The sequence below is a fragment of the Ptychodera flava genome, chromosome 8 (genome assembly GCF_041260155.1).
Source record: "Ptychodera flava strain L36383 chromosome 8, AS_Pfla_20210202, whole genome shotgun sequence".
Taxonomy (NCBI): Eukaryota; Metazoa; Hemichordata; class Enteropneusta; family Ptychoderidae; genus Ptychodera; species Ptychodera flava.
This window is the reverse complement of record NC_091935.1, coordinates 14,823,604-14,845,631: the sequence shown is the minus strand read 5'-3', so window position 1 is coordinate 14,845,631 and position 22,028 is coordinate 14,823,604. Positions and strand designations below refer to the sequence as shown.

The 22,028-nt window shown below is 36.2% G+C and overlaps 1 protein-coding gene across 5 annotated transcripts in view; it reads left to right on the top strand.

The window, feature by feature from the left end:
* LOC139138580 (guanine nucleotide exchange factor subunit RIC1-like) overlaps positions 1-22,028 on the top strand; it is a 58,200-nt gene that overhangs the window by 13,536 nt on the left and 22,636 nt on the right. For 3 of the 5 annotated variants that reach the window (XM_070707011.1, XM_070707014.1, XM_070707010.1), the window contains exons 3-16: positions 629-705; positions 1,961-2,056; positions 8,394-8,536; positions 12,187-12,320; positions 14,196-14,287; positions 14,727-14,815; positions 15,612-15,756; positions 16,924-16,962; positions 18,632-18,680; positions 19,079-19,228; positions 19,649-19,790; positions 20,264-20,361; positions 21,046-21,246; positions 21,761-21,926. In XM_070707011.1, coding sequence (XP_070563112.1) covers positions 629-705; positions 1,961-2,056; positions 8,394-8,536; positions 12,187-12,320; positions 14,196-14,287; positions 14,727-14,815; positions 15,612-15,756; positions 16,924-16,962; positions 18,632-18,680; positions 19,079-19,228; positions 19,649-19,790; positions 20,264-20,361; positions 21,046-21,246; positions 21,761-21,926 — 1,621 coding nt within the window. The remainder of the gene's footprint in view (positions 1-628; positions 706-1,960; positions 2,057-8,393; positions 8,537-12,186; positions 12,321-14,195; positions 14,288-14,726; positions 14,816-15,611; positions 15,757-16,923; positions 16,963-18,631; positions 18,681-19,078; positions 19,229-19,648; positions 19,791-20,263; positions 20,362-21,045; positions 21,247-21,760; positions 21,927-22,028) is intronic. The other 2 variants (XM_070707013.1, XM_070707012.1) reach the window with 1 other exon arrangement.

Sequence of the window (22,028 nt, the reverse complement as noted above, 5' to 3'; positions counted from 1 at the left end):
GCGTGGTACATGTATGTCAGACCAGATTCAGTCAGTAAAAATCCATGTTTACAGTATCTTGGTATTTTCGGCCTTCCAAATGCTGAGGTCTTTGTTAATAATGTAATATTTGTCTGACTACATTTTGTAGTTTTAACCAACTTGACCTGATGGTGTCATATGAACTTGGCAGGATAAGGGTTATACTACTGTCTTGTAATTAACAGCACAGTCCCTCCACAAACAAGAAAGCCAAACAGATTTTGTCTCTATAGGCAAGGATAGAAGTGATAGACATGGTATCGTGCTTGTCAAGTTACAAATAATAAGTGTGATTTGATATTGCAGACATATTGGAATATTTTGCATTCGTCGCACAATAGAGAAAATTGAAACATCTCAGAATTGCAAAACATGTGAAAAATTGCAGTATTTGTGGATTTAAGTGTTTTAATGAAATTGTTCAATTTCGAGTCAAATGTTCAATTACAGTGTAGAAACTATCAAAGTCTGATGTAAAAATTCTGCTTTAAGTTGAATATTAAACTTTCAGTTTCATATATGCATATATTCTGCACACATCATAATGTATGCATAGTGTATACTGCAATATAACATAATATTCTGTTGTTTATATTTCTTTTTCCAGACTTCTGGAGGGCATCTCTTGTTTTACAAAATTGACCATGAAGGAAGTGGAAGCCTCTATGCACAGAAACATCACAGGTTTGTAAAGAAAATATAAACAAATATTGAACAAGTCTTTCTCTGATTGTATCTCAAGCTGCATCTGTACTTTGCTTGCCATAAACTGTTGAATACCGTATGATAAACATACCATAAAATTAATAATAACATTTATCTGCTTATCCAAACAGGTTTATGAAAGGTTTTATTGTGAATTAAGAGTAAACGTTAACATGTTTGCACAAGAAACCCAAAATTTGTTTGCTTAATTTTGTCTCACAGAAGTGTCTTCATATTGAAGATGACAATGTTGTATTATCAAAGAGTAATCTTGGCCATGTTTGTCAAATGATATCATAAAACCTGTCAGAGGTAATAGAATGCATTCTTTGATAAATTGCAAAAGCTACCGATAGATAATTTGGAAATGATTCGATAATGTTCTCAGACATATAATTTCACACACAACTCTTGGGAATTTACAGACCACTCTTGGGAATTTACAGACCACAAATAGTGATCAGGTTATGTACCTTCCTTGAATAGTACATGTACGTATACATCAATGACAAGGATCCACATTAGATATTAAAATTTGCTATAGAGTAGAATTACAAGGTCAGCCAATACGTTGCCTTTGGAGAGAGACCTTCAGTTCTATTAAAGATGGCTTTTTTTAATAATCAGTGGAAAGCCAAAGGTTTCATTATTTGTAAATATACAGATACTGTACAATTGTCAGTTCTCATTACCCTTCATGCTGATTACATGATCAAACGTAATCTTTTTCTGCCCTCTTACGAATCATAATATTGTATTTCTCCAGTACGGGAAAAACTCTTAGAGGTTTACAAAGATTTCCCGTAGATTGATATCGTATCATATCATGCTCAGGAAAAATGAAACAAAGCAAGGAAGTAAACAGGAAGAATTATCTGTCGGTTACATATTGGTGGAAATACCACGGCTATATTCTGCAGACATTTTTCTGATATAGTATCTCCTTGTATGTGCGTTCATATGTAACTGATACAAAAGTACTTACCAGTACTTTTGTAATTACCATGACTTAATTAGCTATACAACATTGCATGTCAGTAGTATATTATGCATATTGCAAACACAGTTACCCATTCATGAAACTCTAAGTATCACCAGAATTATCCCACAGCCATCCCAAAATTTTCATTCATTTGTTAAATAAATGATAGAGTTCAACAACATGCTATCAACATACACTGTCAGTTTTTTACTTCACATAAAATTTTACTTTTTTATCCCTCATTTACTGTAGGCATAGGCAGGACTCAATTGAAGTCGACAACCATCTTGTGCCGGCCATGAAAATCAGTATAGCAGGCACATTACAGATACACGGTGGTATAAAAAGGTAAGGCAAATACTCAATGCTATGAACACAGAACCAATGATTGAAAACAAAATTGCACACTCCGATTTTGACGTTCGGGATCCATGACGAAACTTGGTGTGAAAATTCCACAAAATTGCAGTGGCATTGATAGATTGGCATGCCAGTTTCATGCGCAGATATTTATTCTTTCAGTTCACCCACTGCAGGCTGTTTCTCAAGTATAATAAACTGAAAATTAGCCACTCAGATATTCTACACATTTTCTCCGATCCATTATGTGTACGTGCCCATTTTCCCCTCCAGTAACGTTCTACAACTGTCATGCATTTCAACACCTCTGATCAAGCTACACCTACTGCATGCAATTAACAATGTTTTTCTAACTCCACTTGAAATATAAAAGTCCGGGTTCAGCTAGGAAAAACAAGCTAATTGAGACAATTGGGTATCCAGTCCCGTATTTTATTTCTTCAGCATCATTCATGTCATACGCCCAGAACGATGCAATTTGACCGAGTATTGGCTCAGGTCATTTTATGTTAGTCTTAAGTGCACAAAACAGAAAAAATTGCAATTAGCAGTGAGTGGAATCCCCGGGGCGACTGCCTATACAAATGTGAAGGGGTGAGGAGGGGGTATGTGCCACCCAAATGGGTCACTTTTTCATGAAAAAATCCCTAAACATGGGTCGATTTTTCATCTTAAAAAACCGCAAAACATTGGTCGATATTTCTCTGCTTTAAGAAAACCTTCACATGTAACAGAATGTAAGGTGAAAATTCCCAAAATTTGTCTAAGAAATCCCTAACAAATTAACAACAATGGGTTATATTTTTGAAATATACATAGGTAGATGTTTTCAACTCAGGCGGCACACCCCAATATGAAAATAGCAAGAGTAACTCCCATCCACCCCTCATCCTCGGGGTGGAATCGCAGGACTTTAAAATTGCAAGATGATGGATTTGATATTAGAGTCAGTTTCATAATGATAGGATGTCGTATATATCATTGGGAGTGACTACACTTCAATCAACAAGAAGAAATAAATTGCGTCACATCTGAAAACACTTTGTTGGCTGATCGTGACAGGAAAATGGCTATTTATAGTTTTCATATACAACATATGAAGCTGGTATATGAATCAGATGAATAGTGAACAATGATGCAGATTTGCATATCAATAGACCCTTTAATGGCAGTACTTTTAGACCTGTTAAAGTGCAGTTCAAAGTGGTGTGTGTGTTTGAAGGATGGGCATGTGAGATCTGTGAGGGCAATAGAGAGTTACACTTTCTAATCTGAGTCATATTTTATGTGTGTTCTGTGGACAATTTTTCTCAGGTTGCTCTACTGTACCATGGATCCTAAAACTGACAGTGGTCCATTGAAATTGAGAGTGGGAACCCTACACAGATCTCATGTAAAAACTGTAGGGCTGTGAAACGTCTCTGAATTCCATTGGAGGAGAAATGGATTAACAGTATTCACTGTAAATTCTAATTCCCACTAGTCAGACAGTTCAAATTGCCCGTACAGAATTCACTGTGTTTGTGAAACTATTAATCACTGGAACCTTATGCTCTTTCCCTATAAATGTTTCACTCCCCACCCCTAAATTTATATTCATTGGTCGGACCACTCCATGAGAGAAATAAGGTTAAACCAAATCTGTCTTTATGGGGGAGGGGAAGGTTAAGGTTAAGTTCTGGAAATAGTGATGTTAATTATCAGCAATTTTCTGACTAGACAAAGTTTGATGAGCACATCACCTGTACATTGTGATTGATGTCAAAACTGATGACAAGCTATCTCTTTTTATGCTTGGTTTGGTCACCCTTGAGTGCATTCAATTTACACTCTAATGGAAACACAAGTCTAGCTTTTTCTCTGACTTTCAGGAATTTCAATGAAAAATGGCAGTGACATGAAACCTAATGGCTAGTGAAGTGGAGCCACTTACCAGATGCAAAACTAAATTAACTGTATTATTTGTCTGTACCTTAACACTGGCGTTTTATTATATGTTAATTTTGGGAATGTTGCTTTAGGACAAGAATAGATACCCATTCACGTCTTTTTCATGGCTCTACGTCATTACTTCCCAATTCAATGGATGGATTTGCTCTACAAATAGAAATCTTTACAGAAAAATACCAGAAAAGGATTTTTCTCATCTGTGGCACATTCCCAATCTGACATTTGTGTCAACAGCTGGAGTCAAATGCAGAAGGGCGAATCAATGTAACACCAAACCTTTCACTCCATTTCCCTACATAATAAATGTAAGTCCACCCACTCCTTTGGAAATAATAGAATTTTACCAAACACAGATGACAAACTAATGAAAGTTTACCTCATGCAGGAGAAGTAGTAGGTAATATAAACGCCAAGTTTTTTCAATCATATATTTCATGCTAGAGATACACAATAAATATACACTCAAAAGAACAATTAAAAAAAAGTGCATTTACTTCAAAACATTGACAACTCACATGCAATACATACTGTACTCAGGAATAATCAAGTATTCATATTCATCCAGTGTTGCTGTTGTTTTTGTTCATCCGTGGGTAAAATTTGTCCAGCTGATGTTATGACATCATCAATATTTTTTTCAAACTTTATTTTAACACTTTGTTCCATGGCAAGAGTTGTATTTTAATTTTCATGGAGGAAATAAAGCCTAGCTGTAATTGGTCTGACTGTGTTGAGGGGTAATACACTGTGCAATGGGTAGTCATACCTGCCTTGTTTTGGTCTCGTCCATCACTTGACTAATGGTAGCGTATACCTACTGAGATATTGGATTTCCAGACCAGCTGTGATTAAACTGTGTTTCCAAACAGTGCTAGGTGGAAAAACTGTGATAAGATGGCTACGATACATCACCATGATGTATCACCATCATGAAACTTAAATGACTGGGAAATATTGGATTAATACACACTTATATTTAAAACATGACTGGTAGTGGCAAATCATAGGTACATTTAGTTGTTGCAGAAGTAGAGTTTTTAAAACCAAGACCTTACCCAGTACACATTGGCAAAATCAAATGTGTTTTCCCTCTCCGAGCCAGGGATCAAAATTTAAAATATTTAAGCTGCCAGGAAAATGCAAAAATATTAAAATCTACCAAATCAAGGTAGAAATTAGTAATTTCATGTAAATTCAGTCCATAGATGCATGTGAGTTGTGAAGCATGCATGCTACAAGGCAATGGGTACACTGACATATTAATATAATACCATGTGGCACACAAATGCCACTTCCATCCATTTGCACATTTGTTTAGGAGTTTTCATAGAGCAAGTATTCCAGATCAGAGCCATGTCATTGGTCAAGGTCTCATAATTTAACATTACTGGATTAGGTTATTTCTGTTGCATGTGAAAAGTTTAATAACGATTACTGTGCCCATCAATTGTACTCTCATGTCATAGATGTGAAATACAGACCTGAAATGACACTATACCTTTAACTTTAAATGACATCGTCAAGTTTTTTATTTACTCTGTGGTGCTTTTGAAATGTACAGTGTAAGTAGCCTACATTCAAAGACCCAGACTGACCACATTATGAAATCAATTTATCAGTGTTTAAAAATGAACATACATCTACAAAAATAAAATTAAAAAATTTTTAATCAGGTGACTTTTGCTTTTGGATGAACTGCGGTCAGTAACAGATGGTATCATAATCATGAAACTGAAAATCATCTACTGTACGATGTACAGTGTACAGTACCATGCTCTGTTATTTCATCTTTGTAATGTAAGAATCTGTGTCATTTCTGACTTGGCCAACCTGTTGATTTTCTGTATAGACAGTGAAAAAAAAGACCTGCTGAAGTAGTTAAATTGTGTCATTTGTTTCATGAAGGAACTGGATAATTGGTTTCTTTGTTTCCCATAGGTATTTTAATTTCACTTCTTTCCCATAGGTCATTTAATTCACTTCCTACACATGTATTTGATATGCCTGTGTCTGTAACGACCCGTGTAAGAAAATCCCTTATGTTTGGTTTGCTGTTGACATTTTGAACAGTGCCACTCTGTGTACATTTAGCTTTAAAAAAAAACTGGGTTAAACCTCACTGGAATAGAGATTCACAAATTATTTTTGAGTGCAGTGGTCATGCTATGGAAGTTTTTTCTTCTGGGCAAGTCAGACAGCTTCTGCATAAACAAAATACATGTTTTACTTGAAAAACAAATCTTGAGCTGTGATCCAAATATTATACACATTATACTGCTGTGTATATCTAGCCATTTTCACAATGCACTGAGTGACAGGATTTCTTGAGTACACTGAGCTGACGAACTCTGCATACTGGCTACTTTTTACCGGCTCATAATCATCATAGTATATGTGCTAAACAGTGTAATTGCAATCAAAGCAAGCTTTCGCCATCATGAATGCTAAAACTACAAGTTTAGACCTGGGAAAAGTTTAAGATGTCAAACTGATTCCATTATTTTACTGGTTTGTCAGCGACAGTTTTGAGATTAGCAAAAAGAAATATTTTTTTTGGTGAGCAGTGAGACAGTCATGAATACAGTACTGGATATTATAAAATTAAAATTTTACCCAGAAGGCACTTCCCTGTGAAAATCAATCAGTCTACAGGATTCAGTGGAATGTGAATGAGAGATGTCAAAATTGAAACCCCACATTTGACAAGTAGGTCAATATAATGAAAAAGCAGTGTGCAGATATGTCCTGTGTTGTTTGCTTGGATATTCCCCACCCTGTATTGTCATACAATAATTGTTTATTGTGTGTTAACATGTTCTTGATTCTGTGGGTGCCATACCATTAAAATAGACCTACACAATGCTTTAGAGAAAGTGATATTGTCCTGTTTGTGTTTGGGACCACAGGTACGACACTCCCAGCATGTTGGTATAGGAACCAATTGACCTACTTATAGCTGCATCAGGTCACTACCACCGAACTGAAAGTGTATTGTCCAGTCCATTAAGTTAGTATGTGCCTCAAAAGTGAAAGGCTTAAACTTTCGCTCAAATTTTCCCTGAGGAATCCTTTAACCATTCACTCTCAAAATCAAGAAAAATGATCATGGGTCACTGTGCAAATTTTAGTACTAGAGAAACAAATTACCCAAGATTTACTGATATTTGAAATTCAAAATGGCCGCCATCCTTGTGTTCACTCTATGGAGAAAAATGAAATTTTATATTTTCAAAAAACTAAGGCATTGAAAGCTTTCCTGACCCGAAGAGCTGCAAAATGAGCTGCCACAAGTGGTATATCAGAAAAGAATTGGAAAAGTTTGAGAGTCCAAATATCTGTCCCCGAGGCGCATTCTACCTTAAAGCTCGCTCCATTTAGCCTTAGTGTTTGGAAAACACAAAGATTCTTGTTTCATTGTCAAAATCATGTGGAAATGTCCAGCTTGTCAACACACATTGGCTGTGTGCGGTGAATATCAATATTGGTGAGGGAGTTTCAATCTATCCCAGAAAGCATGATATCTACATCAACATCATAAACAGATGCGACATTGCAGTCTGCAATATCAATACCACCATGCATCGTGTATGCTTGCTGAATCAACAATGCATTCAATTATGGAGCAATGCCAAAGCTGTCTGTCCAATTTACTATAATGTGTTAATTACATGAGTTGATAGAGGTGAAGCGTGTAAAATATATTCAGCCTTGCCCAGGTCAAGGCCTCTCTTTCACAGTTTTGATGGCGTCCGATCATTTTCAGTTTCTCAGATATGTCTGTAGACATTCTTTCATTGTTTTCCAGACTTCTGTTATGTAGGCCGTACTGCGTGTAGAATTAGGTAAAGATGAGTGGTTTCATAGCGTGATCTGCAGCCCCAGTTGATGGCAGACTGGCAGTGTAATGAGATCATAAATATAACACACATAATACATTTTTTGCCAGACAGTATTTTCAGAAACATGTCATTTCCATGGCAAGGTCAAAGTGTAAACATGAATCTCACACACACACAACCGGTTAGTCTGGCTTGAAATTGGAGTGCCACCCCCTGATGTGCCATTTCTCTATGCCGAGGTAGACATGTAGAAGTCCAATCTCTCCGTTGAAAACAGGAGGATTAATCTAATGTCAGGTCGTGAAAGGGTTAAACGACATACAGCCTGTAAGAAGTACCTTGAATACCCAGGTTTTATTTGTCGTTTGCAGAAGATGCATCTTGATTTAGACAAGACGTGTTAGATGATTTACCTCAGCAGTTCAGCCAGTGCTATCCCAGGCTCCATCAATAAAGATATCTCATGAATGTTTCATGAGCCAAGGTTATGACAGCACTGAGATGCAATCTTTTTTTTTTCTTACTTTCTTTCACAGCATGGTGTGTTTTAAAGATGAATTAATGGTCTCTTCTGGACATGGCATTCTGATGAGGGTTAGATGGGATGGCGTTGTTAATGATAAAATGAGTATATCAATAAATACCATAAGATTTTCCATAGATTTACAGCAGTCAAGACGTAAGTATTCAGATTTTGAATTCTTTTTCTCTTTAGTGTGTGTGTAAGGGTAGAATTAAATTTAATTTACTGCAATATCACATAAAGGCAAAATGCGCCTCAGGGACCGATATTCAGACTCTCAAATTTTTACGATTTATTTCTGATTTACCCATTTTGGAGGCTCACTTTAAAGCTCTTGGAGTATTAAGAAAAAAATTCACCATCTTAGTTTTTCGAAAATCAAAAATTTTTATTTTTTACCATGGAGGAATGGCAGCCATTTTGAATTCAAATATCGGTACATGTCAGATAATCTGTGTCTCTACTACCAAACATTGCAAGGTGACCCCTGATTTAATTATTGATTTGGTGATTGTAGATAGTTTCATTGAGGAAATTTAAAGCAGAAGTTGAAGTATTTAACTTTCGAGACACATACTACCCTAAATCGGTTCGGTCATGCTTTTAAATTGAACAAGCATTGTGGTTCATAAGGATGATTTGCTGCTACTAATGATGATTAGGACAAAAGATGATGGCCATGATGATGATAATGATGATAATGCTGATAATGATTAACTATCACAGCATTATCATCATCACTGAATTTGATCCAAGAAATAAACGGACACCAAACTTGATAAGTGTGTCTTATCTCAATGTTAATGCTCCCCGGGGAGAGCTTGCAGGATTTTTTCACTCTGAAGGCAGTGAAAGTCCTTTCTTGTTTCCATAGTGATATGCTGTCTCATCTTGTTCCTGCTAAGATTAAGTCAGATTGACCTAAGATCGTAAAGCAATGTTTGGCAGTATTCTGAGAAAAGTAATAGTGTTTCTCCAAACCGGGTCACAAAAACTGTTCAATTTTTGTAACGGCGTCTTGCCTAAATTCACCGTATAAAATGAAATGTTACATGTCGATGGAATAGGTAGTTCCAACATACTATTGCGAAATGAAAATTCACGTCATTCAGATGACAGTTTGGAAAATATGAGTGGGATAAATTCTTGTTTCTCTAATAGACACACATGGGAGAGAGCATCTTCTATGTGTTAACTGCTCTGTAGATAATGCTGATCATCATTTTCAGTGCAAATGAATGTACAACAGCTACCATATGTAATTACTTGGTGAGACTGTAGTTTCCCAGCAACTTATTTGAAAACGTTATCTCAGTTTAGCCATTTGTAACTCTAAAACCTTGCAGGGTTTCTCATAAAGAAATGAAACCTGTGATTGAAATTCAGAGAACGACTTTGTTTATGATGAAAGATAATGGGGAAAAATTACTTGGCAACTGCAGCAATGTAAACGAAATGAGACACTATATAATGTTAATGTTCTGAGTGGAACAAAGTTCTTTTCTTCAAGATGGTCAACAACTCAAATCCCCCCCCCCCAAAAAAAAATGCAGATGGTTTAAATTTACTGTAGCAGCTCTGATCTACAATGTACATGTAATATGGCCGGCAGATATTCACACAAGGTTTTGATTCTTAACTTATTAAATAATGTAACCCTCCTGGCCCATAATGAACCAATGTGAACTTTGTATGCCATAATGTACTAGTGAAGCCAAGTACATGCAAAGTTTGCTTGAGTCCATGATGGGCCGGCAGGGGGTCCATTATTGATGGGGCCACAATGCTGGATATAATCAGATACACTATCAGTGATAAACTTTGGAATGACATCACAAAATTCACTGGTATTGACAAATCTACTGTTGTTGATGTGTATGCATGTGTATGCATGGGTGCATGAAACAATGGACAAGTTCAGTGTAAACATATGGTGAATAACCCTTTGAGCGCCTAAGTCAACTTTTGTTGCCTTTATAAAATATATCCCAGTCAAGTTTTTTCAGATTTTTTGCCAAAACTTTAGTAGAAACATGTAGCCAAAGAAATGTGATGTCGATTTGGTCCAAAATCATCAAAACAATTATAGAAAAATTCATAAACATTGGTAAAATGTTGCACTAAAATTTTGGTGGAAAAAATGAATTACAGCACTCAAAGGGTTAATTTGAACTGAACTGAGTACATGTAAATAGGGTGACAGACAAACAGGGGTGTATTGTATCTGACAAGGCAGAATGACTATCCAGTGATATCTGTATTATCATTCCATAAAATGCTTTGATGACTGTTATGACTGTTCCATACAAATAGGGGAAGAGCGACGAAGCTGCATTTCAAATTATAAAACACTACACTTTAGTCATATATTTATGAGTCTCTCTCTAATAGATAATTTTGGTAAAAGTCTTTCATTTATTATAAGCTCCCTTGCCCAACGGTAATGTTCATGTAGTACAAGTCTTGTCCTGTTACAAAGTGAAAAGTACACACTGGTGTGTCTTTGATGTGACAAAGTTCAGTAGTCTCTTAAAGTACATACAGTGCAGTGGCTGTAGTTCGTATGTCAGTAGTGTCTGGTCAAAGGTCAAGACAGCAAGCAGAGTCAACCTGATCTGTACTCCTCCAGTCCTTGTTACTGTATGCCAACTACCCTTTTACCAGCCCGTGGAGCAAATTCTCAACCGTTTTACAAGTTGAATTTCATTTCAAGGATGTTCTTCCTATCTGAACTGATCACGTTGTCAGTGTGATTTGCAAAAAAACGGAAGTCTTCTACGAACATGTGATAATAATTGCCTTATTTGATTGGTTTAGTATTAACTCAGACTACCTGCATACGGTTGCCTTCTTGGTGGAAGGAGTTTGACTTTAATCTCTGTAACCCTGCCACTCCCACTGCCCTTTAAAGAAATCCATCTCTGGCCTTGTAAACAATGGGGTCCTACCAAAATTTGCTGCTGAAAGGATAAAGTCAGTATACTCATTCTCCATAAAAAGTCTGCATTTTGTACATGTGTTTCTCAAGAGGAAAAAATGCAACGTTCTGACAAGCTTCATCAATAATGAGATAATAATTTCTAATCGCAGTGTATTTCCTTTTATTTAAACCTCTGTTTAGTCTGTTTTGAAGCAGTACTTAAATATGTTCACGGAGCTAAAAAGGGAGCTCCAAAGTATGTTTTAATTATAGTGTATATATCTTTGTTCAGCACCAACAGTTTAAATCTGCAAATCTAGACTTAACAGTAGAATGCGCCTCAGGGACATGTGCAGACCCCCAAATTTTTACATTACTTTTCTGATCTACCACTTGTGTGGGCTCATTTGAAGCTCTGGAAGTAAAGAACGCTTTCACAGTTGTATTTTTGCAAAAATGTAGTATTTAATTTTTTTTTTTCCCTACAGTTAACACAGAGCCATTTTGAATTTCAAATATCAGTAAATTTAGTATAGTTTGTTTCCATACATCAAAATTCATGCAGTGACCCCTGATTTTTATTCTTGATTTTGGAAGAGAATGGTTGAAAGTTTTACGAAAGTTTGAGCAAAAGTCATATATAAAGTCAATCAATTCGAGGCGCATATTGCCTCAAGACCTACCGCTTACAGAGACTAACATGAAATGCCAGTATGCATTCCTGATGGATACTATGTGCTACGTCAATTTGACTATCTACCTCTCTACAGTTATACCAAAATTGAATAAAAAAATTTAAATCTTCAATACTCTAATTTTGCCGTTATCTCTCTCTCTCTCTCTCTCTCTCTCTCTCTCTCTCTCTCTCTTTTCTTTTGCTGTACAGAAACACAATTGGATCAGCCTGGTGTATATTTCAATCAAATAGAGTACTGTCCATTGCTGGGTGGCTTTGCCGTTATCCTAGGAGATGGTCGAGCTGGATTCCTGACGGCCCCCAGTGCTCGATTTGAACCCCAGGTAATATCACCTTCATCAGTACTGTTCAGCATACCAAATTGTTTACAATGAGTTTGAGACCTGAGATTGCTTCATGGCAGCTAGCCACTGCTGTTTGAGTCCTGTGTTGTAAGCTACTTGTGTGTTTGCTTGTTTGAGGTTTCCTCACACGTGTATGTCAGAGAGAAATGCTTTTATGCATATCTTTGTGGTACATACATGTAAGTATGTAGATACATACAACCAAATTGATAATAAGGGAATGCACAATATACGATAGGTGGACATTTTAGATAAACAAGTAGACTTGAAGATCAAAATGCATAGTGCCACTTTGGTGCACACCAGTATATGTAAATATACCCTAAAAAATACCTCCCAACAAAACTTGGAAAAAGTATCTGTGTATATTTACATGTTTATAAATAGAATGTAGCTGTTAATAAAGAAATTAACAGGTGCCAGATGTTCTGGTGTGAAGAGCAATACATATGAACATGTAGGTTATTTACATGTGATAGAAGGATTTACTTGTCAATGATAGATTTATTTATCAATATACAAAGATATTTTTGCTTTACTTTGAGGGCTGTGGTGTTATTGAGGAATAGTCATAGTGTTGTCAGTCTCCTAGTACAAGAAGGAATGTATAATCATCATATGGCTTGCAGAAAATGGACTCAAATGTGGCTTAAAAGTTGTCTGACTATTAAACCAAGAATTATCTTTCATATACGTGTTGAAGATGAAGAAGAAACTCAACATCTTTTGAAAAGTCATAGATATAATGAAAAGTGTTTGCTGTGATTCTGTTTGTAAAATTACAGTGATTTATATTAAAATGTGAATGTCAAAAAGACCTGGAGATCAGCTTGTCAACTAGAACTAGCCTGTGTGTACATGATATCCAATGCTTTTGTCAACAACTGAGTTTCTGCCCAGAGCGTTGATTTGTCAACCATGACATTGTATATTGTACACAAAGCATCGTCTTGGCAAGGCTCATTATATTTCAACATACTCTAGAGGGAGGAATAAGAAGGTTTTCTCATTTCGTTAAACAAAAATATCAAAATATTATAGCAAGTTGCAGCCATTGACCCTTATAACACACATCTCTCGTTTCACAAAGTTTTATTGGAGATGCATCATGTGAATTGAAATGAAAAAATAATTTACTCACTCCTGTGATGTATGTCGTTACGGCAAAAGCAAAGTAATAAATTATAGAAGCTTGAAAATATGGCAAAAATGTGTAAACTGTAGTTTCAGCTGAAAACAGAACACACATAAATAGCACATGGATTATTGTAATGTCACAAGTTTGCCAGATGTTTAAAGAAATAAAATATCAATCATTGCCTGACAAGACTAATCATAACATGAAATAGTGTGCAATATTTCAAATTTTCAAATTCTTATCTCTGACTTCATTCAGTTATGTGTAACCACTGTAAGGTTGGATAGCTCAGTATTTTTATCCTATCAGTATAAACCATACTCTCAGGATCAGTTTCCAAGAGTGAGTCTGTTCCTAAACTTTCGTTGTGCAGTGGCAGTGTTGGTCCTATTACAGTTGGCAAAACATTTTGAGTAACTTATTACACAGAGAGATCGCATACCTTGACACAGACACACAGACTGTTTCCATATGTGCCATTTTGGTTTGGTTTCCCAGTTAGCACTTTTATACCTACTGTAACTTTGTTCTAAGAATTTCAACATTTCACTCAAATTTGGGATTTCAAATTCTTTTTGCAAGTGAACTCGGCTTAATTAAGCATTAAAACATGTGTAATTGATGTGGTGTTTCAGCTGCTGTCTTCATAATTACGTTAATTGAAATTTCCTTATTCTGTCTTCAATATCTATTTCTCGTTCTTCCTTGCACACCAGAGTGTCCATGGAGTGTGGGCTCAAGAAGTAACAAATGGTAGCTGTATAGCAGCAAATCACAAATATAGACTTATAGCATATGGCTGCAAAAAGTAAGCGACACAAATCTATTTACTTGCTCTGATCAGCCTCATTGATCTTTAATAATGGTGCAGTATTATATTACAATATGTACGTGTATGTGTAAAAAAGAAAGCCACAAACAAAATTGAGTGTATGTATGAATCATCTTGACTTTATTGGCAAGGTGCAGCAGTTCTGTTCTCAAAGCATCGTTTTACTGAAGAAATCAGTCGCACAGTTCTTGTCAAAGAAATAATACATTGTGAACCTGACAAGGCATAATATGTTATGTACCCTCCAAAGAGTACTGTGTATGTAACACAGTATTGGCCAGGTTTGTAGAAACTCGGCAATTATCTCATAATGGATATTGAGAACATAGTTAAGTATTAGCAATTTTTGTGTATTTCATTACCAGTTTTTCTCTAGCATTCTGATCTTTTTTCCCCTCTTTTGTTTTCCATGCAGTGGTCAGGGAATTGTATATACTGTTGATGAAATTACTGGTAGTTTATTAGTCTCACATAGATTAGCACTCTCCAACACAGATTATCCAGGTAAGGATATTGTTACAAAATAGTGTCAATGAAATTTGTGAAAGAGTTCATGCAGTGTTATTTGTATATCGCACATTTCAAAGTTAACATTCCAATGTTGTAAAAGACATAATGTTCCTATTAAGGAAACCATTGAAAGCATGTGTTTGGTTGTTTAAAAGGAAGTATCTTTCCCAAAAAGTCATGTGTGTGTGTGTGTGTTCAAATACATCAAATTGGTAATTGTATAATATTATTGAATATTTTAATTGTATTTCATTTTGCCATAGCAAATTCTGTCATAATAATTTAGTGTGTATAATACTTCTTTTCACATTTGTGTCAAATATCACTCTGCAGTAAAACAAAGAAATTTTGCAGGCTATTTTGTTCATGAATGAAATATAATATTATTTCATTACTTTCCAATAATCTATGGTGTTTAGCGCCAAAGTCAATTTTTGCCGCCTTTATAAAATGTAACCCATACAATTTTTTTCAGATTTTTTCCAAAATTTTGATCAAAAGCAGTATCCAATTAGAAGTAATGGCCATTTGGTCCAAATTGTCAAAAAATAACAAAAAAATCATTAAAAATTTGTAAAATTTTGCACAATACATTTTAGTGGGAAAATTTACAGCACTCAAAGGGTTAATCATGAATTTGTATTCCTCCTTGATGTAGACTGTTTTGTGTTAAAAGCTTTCAGAAAAATTTCTGATCATAGATTAATCATAGATATGACTTTTTAATGAAGATTATATCATGTAATGTCCTCACACTAACCTTTGACCTTTAACTCTTTTCTTAACACAGATGCATGCAATGCAGCTGGTGCTGTGACCACGTTGAAGTGGACACCTGACGGCTGTGCTCTGGCCATGTCCTGGCAGAATGGGGGCCTGGCACTGTGGAGTGTCTTTGGTGCTAAATTACTGTGTACACTAGGAGGAGACTATGGGTAAGTTGTACAAAATGCTCTCAGAAAATTTCAAGATGACAGCAAGGGTCGATTCCTTTGTCAACATACCCATGTTCAGAAGACACCATTTTAATTTTTGTTGTCTGCCCTCCCGAACGTCAGTTCATAATTTTTGATTTTTTTCCTAAGTTCAACCAAAGCAATCTAAAGAGTTCATGTGGTAGAATTTCTTGACATCTCACACCCACCCTTGTGATGAAATCAGTCAGTTGAATAAATTGATACTAGCGTAATGACAAACAAGTTCTTCAACCCATTCACTCACAACAATATTCACAGTTACCATTGATAACAAAGTGTTCAGGTCAAACCATGGCGATGGAAGGGTTCAGACTCCCCTTATAATCACTTTCACGTCAAGACTTTTCTCACTCTGTACTAACAATGAAACAAAATTGAAATGTATCTGTTGTGTTACAAGTTCATAACTCATAACATGGCGATTGTATTCTTGTGATGAGTAATATTTAGATTACCGTACTTGCCGACTGCTCTATTTGATAACTTGAATTTATTTAATCCAACTGTAAAGTCAATTATTGTATTTCATCTTTGTTATTCTGCTTATCAATGATTTATTTTTTATGCTGACCATTATGCATAAACTTGGCTGAAATAATCTCATTTCTACATCCTTCACTCTCCCCTGCAGTTGCTTCTGTTGCTCTCCTATACACAAAAAGCAAGACTTTACTGTCCCCCCCAAAAAAATCAAAACAAATCGATTTTGCTTTCATGGTGAAACAAAAGTGCATATATTTATGTCAACTGAGGAGTGAAAGTTCACATGTCAAAGTTCAAAGGCTGATTGTCCAGTTTAGATTCAAATGTCAGTTATCAACTTTAACTTCAAAGGTATAGTTTTATAGCTCAATATTTTTATACAACATACCTGAAGGTGCTGGGACAGTCACAGGTAAAAGTCTAAAAAATGAAAACTCACCAACCCAAGCCAGGTTAAAGGTAAAAGGTCAGAGTTTACCAAATGACAGGAACCCCTTAGGTTGAGATCAAATATTTGACAAAGGTTTGTTTTAAGCAAGTGTTAGCACAAGTCACTTTCATCACAATTCAAAGGCCATGTAAAGTATGACATTTTCTTGTCAGCTGATTCACCTTCAAATTATTACTGACTTCTTCCTGAAGGTTACAGGCTGGCAGTAATTTTTCCCTTGCACACGACAGGTAAAACTTACAAAAACTATGTACATTAGGGCTGGTGATTCCTGTCTCTCTGTCTCTCTCTTTCTTGAAGAACAAGTGGTACTTACCATAATGCTCGCTTACTTCTAATGTGTGACCATGTTCATCGTGTGATAAAGTTATCTATAGCATGGAAAATCAACTTGAACACAACTTTTATTACAAGGAAGGGGATTGTCAAATTTATAGAAGATATGGCTACATATTGTACCAGCAGTCCTGAAAGCATTATTTGTTGAGAAATTCTTCAGACTTGTGATAAAAACTTGTTTCGAGTTGATTTTTTTGAAGTCCATACTGGTGCTGCATCCATACTTGTCTTGTTTATCACTTCAGTTGCAACATGCAAGCATTCATGCCGTATTTGAGCAAGGGGATAAAATAGGTGGAAATTTCTAGAAATACAATCACTGCATGCTGAATTCTCTGTACTATGAGGTATCACGTGAAATCAGATCCTTCAAATTTTAGGATTTGGTTGGAAGGTTTTCCAAATCACCTTTTGAAGTTTTGATACGATCACATTCAGAATAATGGAGGAGTTTATTGCCTCAGGATCTAAAACTTGTGTATTGATACTCCGACACCAGTGCCCATGCCTTGCATGAAAGGTCAGAGTAAACGTGATGCCAGAGAGAGTTCAGTATGTGCTGATGGTATGTCAGAAGTTTTCCTTTCACAACATGATAGATTGGAAGAGAGTGTGTCATGATTAGTCAGGGCTGCCTGTCATCTGTTTGTCATCCTCTTTATCTCCATGGCATCATGTGACATGTGGTGACAGGATAATGGTGTTTCCATTGGGACTGGGAGCTTGTGGTTGATTTTAAATACGTGTGGATCATGTGGACGGTTTTTCATTTCCTGTATGGTAACATGGCATGGCCAAATCTGAATACATATGTATTGGACTCGCAGACATACTATAGATACACAGACATGGACACATACACACACACACACACACACACTATGAAGCAACACAATACAAAATGCAGCAACCACAAGAGCTCGAACATACATTTACATGAAGATTTGTGTCCTGTGTATCAAGCAGACTTTGTAGTTTTCACCATTCTCTGGTGTGTACATAGCAATTGCTGTCCTTGCATCTGCTGTACAAAGTTACAAGATCACATCAAACATGTAAATACATTCCTGTTTATGCTAGGTCAACATAGGAGATCAGATCTAGCTTTACATTTTCACCAGCAGATGCATACAAATACACACAGCATATACTCTCAACCTCTCTATAGCTCCATCTAGGTGGTGGGTCTAATATCTTCTGTTTCTGATTTGCATGAGATAAAGCTGAGACTGGCTGAAATCAAATCAGAAAGCGGCTGATACTATATTACATTTCCTGTACGGGCTATGCTATGCAGGTGTCAGCTGCATCAAATAGACTCTACTCTGCACATAAATGGCAAGACAATTTAAAGACAGATGCAAGAGTTGCACGACAAGAGAATGCTTATCAACCAAAGTTTGAAGTTTGAACATAGCAGGAACATTGCATGATAGTGCGACTGGATACTGCTTTTAGGTTTAGCATGGATCAAGAGACAGATTGATCAAGAGTTTGTCTGTTTTTAAATTCCTTTGATGATTACTATTCTCCATTCTCTGCTTGTGTCTATCTTTTCAGTTTCTCACAAGATGCATTCAGGGATAATCCGTTACAGATCAAAGCTATGGTAAGTAAACATTCTAGTGATATTTGAAATTTACACCTTCATTAGTAATCCCATCCTCCGTCGAAATAGGAAAACTGTAAAGTTATCGGAAATGTGACCGTTCAATATTGTACAAAGTCTGAAGTAACCATTAAATGCTACTACAATCTGACTCAACCAGCCAATTGCCTGATCACTTTTAATCAGTCAATTTAATGTGTGCACATTGAAACAAGACTAAAACCCACCTGAATATTTCATCATAATATATTCATATGAATGAATGGTACTTATCTGATGTCATATGCATAATTAACCAATGAGCTGGCACGTAAATTTCAAATCATCCAATCAGTGCTGTGCAGAATGTGAATGATCCATTCATGTTCTTAATTATCTAATGTCATTGCACTTTTTAGGAATGGGGAATGGAGGGCTATCATCTGTGGATCACAACAACTCCAAAGAAATCTGAAAAAAATAGCAGCGATTTGAGGTCACTGGAATCATCTGGCGACCTGTTACAGTTGCAATTTGTGAAGAGTGCCCTCACAGTCAACCCCTGCCGCGTAAGTCAAGTCAAAGATACCCAAAAGCACAAGTATACCTGATAAATGATAGTTTTTCACAGATATCAAGGAAACTCTTAGTGGCTTTGAATGAAGTCTGAAGTGTCATCAAGTCTCACTAGTAGTGGATTCATAGACATACAGTCCTTAATTGATAAAATGAGCAACACTATGCTTCAGGCCACGGCAGTTTGTACTTGATAATAACCTTGCTTGTGCATTTCCCAACTGCCCTTGACATGTTTGTGATCAAATAATGGAGCATGCTAGTATTTCAACCCATTGTATGGCTAAAATATGCTATATCAGTTTTCGGGTGTTTCCAAAGTAGACATCATACATTTTCTGGTTGCATATCATTGCATTGCTTTCAATATACTATTTTCCATGATACATATAGCCGTTGTCTCTCAATCACAGTGCAATCATGAACATCTATTCCTGCAAGGTGAGGACAGACTCTACATCAACACAGGGGACACCATACTGAAAACAAACACAGAACAAATTGCATCAGGTGGAAGCCCTGTCAGAGAGATGCCCCCAGTACTTAATTCTGCCGGTAGGTTTTATTTTCAAAAATTCAGCAAATGCACCCTTTCAATTTAGGTAAACTCAATTGTGTCCAAATGTGCGTATACTTTACTCAGTGTTGGCATTGAGCTCTGTTAAGAAATACAGTGAACGGCCAAAAAAATTCGCTTTGAAATATAAATGAATACACATGTACATTGCCTGTGTTTTCGCAAGTTAGCCAGCATGTTCATGTCTTTGGATTTGGCATGGAAGGTAGGTGTCTTCTTCGTTTCAAAGCCACAAAGATGAAGTATACTGATTCAAAGACATTGCCAGAAACAACAGGTCCCGGCTGATGAAAACTATCATGACAATGACATTTTTTGAGGCTGATTCCCGAGATCACACAGTGAGCAATGCATCACAAAGTATGTGTTCATAACTGCATAATGATGGTATGAGAGCTGTAGTGCCAGCGGCGCTATTTTTACAATTATCTCTTCTTTGGACTTGTTACAGGTCCTACAACTCAGGGTCCCAGTTTATTGATAGGCAACAAACAGTGGCAAATAATACAGCTTCCCCTGGGTTATTTGTCCACCAACTGGCCAATAAAGGTGAGGACTTGACCTTCCTTGTTCCCTTCTTTCTGTTGTCCCAATAGATGTTGTATGTTACGATGCAAATTTTGTTTTGTGTTGGAAAACTTAGCACAGGGAAATATTTTCATCATACCTGTTCACCCTGTAAAACTTCTTACAATAGAGTAATCTGCAATGCTGCCACAATATCTTATTATTATGTTATATCTTGGACTAATAAAGCTGTGTTAAGTTAATAAATGATTTTATGTTCATGAAGTACTGTGGGACTCCCTAGTTGCCTACGTTAGGTGGCAAATTTAGTCATGGTTAAAATATTTTTTCCATTTTGCCACTCCAAAATTATTTCTTTATCTGCATCAAAAGTGCCAAATGATAATAATTCACAAACTACGGTAGATCATGGTACAAAAATCCAATTGAAAATAATAGTAACTGATTATTAGAAAATAGAAAAATACATATACATAGATCAAAAAGACATTTCTTTAAAAATCATGTGAAAGACAATAGATGCATAAAAGAGGAAAGATTTTAAGTCAAATGTTGGCTAGATTAAATGATTATTTGCCAAAAATATAAGATGTTTGATGAAAATAGAACAGAAAATCTCTGACTTCTCTCAGACATTATCATGTATTGCTAGATATGAGTTCACATGTGTGACACAAAGCCACTTTTTCATTGTACACTGGTCAGTATGCTGCAGTGGACAGAGCTGGTCACTGTGTGGCCGTAGCTGGCAAGACTGGTCTGGCACACTATGCACTATTTACAAGGAGATGGAAGTTGTTCGGCAATGAAACACAGGAGCAAGACATGGTTGTCAACGGTGGGCTGTGTTGGTGGAGGGATTTCATCATCGTGGCCTGCTACAATCTGAATGAAAGTAGAGATGAGGTAAGGGACATACAGGATATCTTCTCCTTCTGTACATTGCTGGCATTTCAACACTTATGTCAGAGATGAAATTGTGATAGACAAGTATATGTACACATAAAATATGTTGTTTTTTTCCTGTTGACAGGTGAGATCTGCTTTTAAGCCCTTCTAGACTTTTTTAACCCTTTTCTAGCCAGGCCTGTCACTTTGCCATCTGCCAAATCAGTAAAAAGTGGTGTTGAACCAAAACTTATACACTAGATATTTTCACCTGCTTGGCATGGCACTGGAAGGTGGGGTCCTTAAAAATCATGCTTAAAGTATTCTGTGTTTTCAGATGCCTTCAGATGTTCAAGACTTTGTTAAACTATTACAGAGATAGCATTTGAAACAACTAAAATATAGTTACAGTGTTTATGGTTTACCTCTAGTGTAATATGAACAAATCAAATCTGTGTGAAAAGTATGTGTGATATTCATGTGCCTCAGATTCATCAAATTACGGTGGTATCATTTGGTCTTTCTATCACAGATAAGACTTTATCCAAGAGTTAGCAATTTGGACAATGCCTTTGCCACCATCACCAAGGTTCCGTACCAAGTCCTTCTAGTCAACGTATTCCGTGATATCCTCATTGTATTCTGTGCCGACTACCATGTCACTATGTACAACATAGAACGGAGAGACACCAAACCAAGTAAGCTCCCATCTTATAGTGGTTTGTGTAAACTTTTGATGTGTCAGTCACCTTTCACGGAATGATGGATGGATTTGCTAGTATTTGACGATATTACAGAAG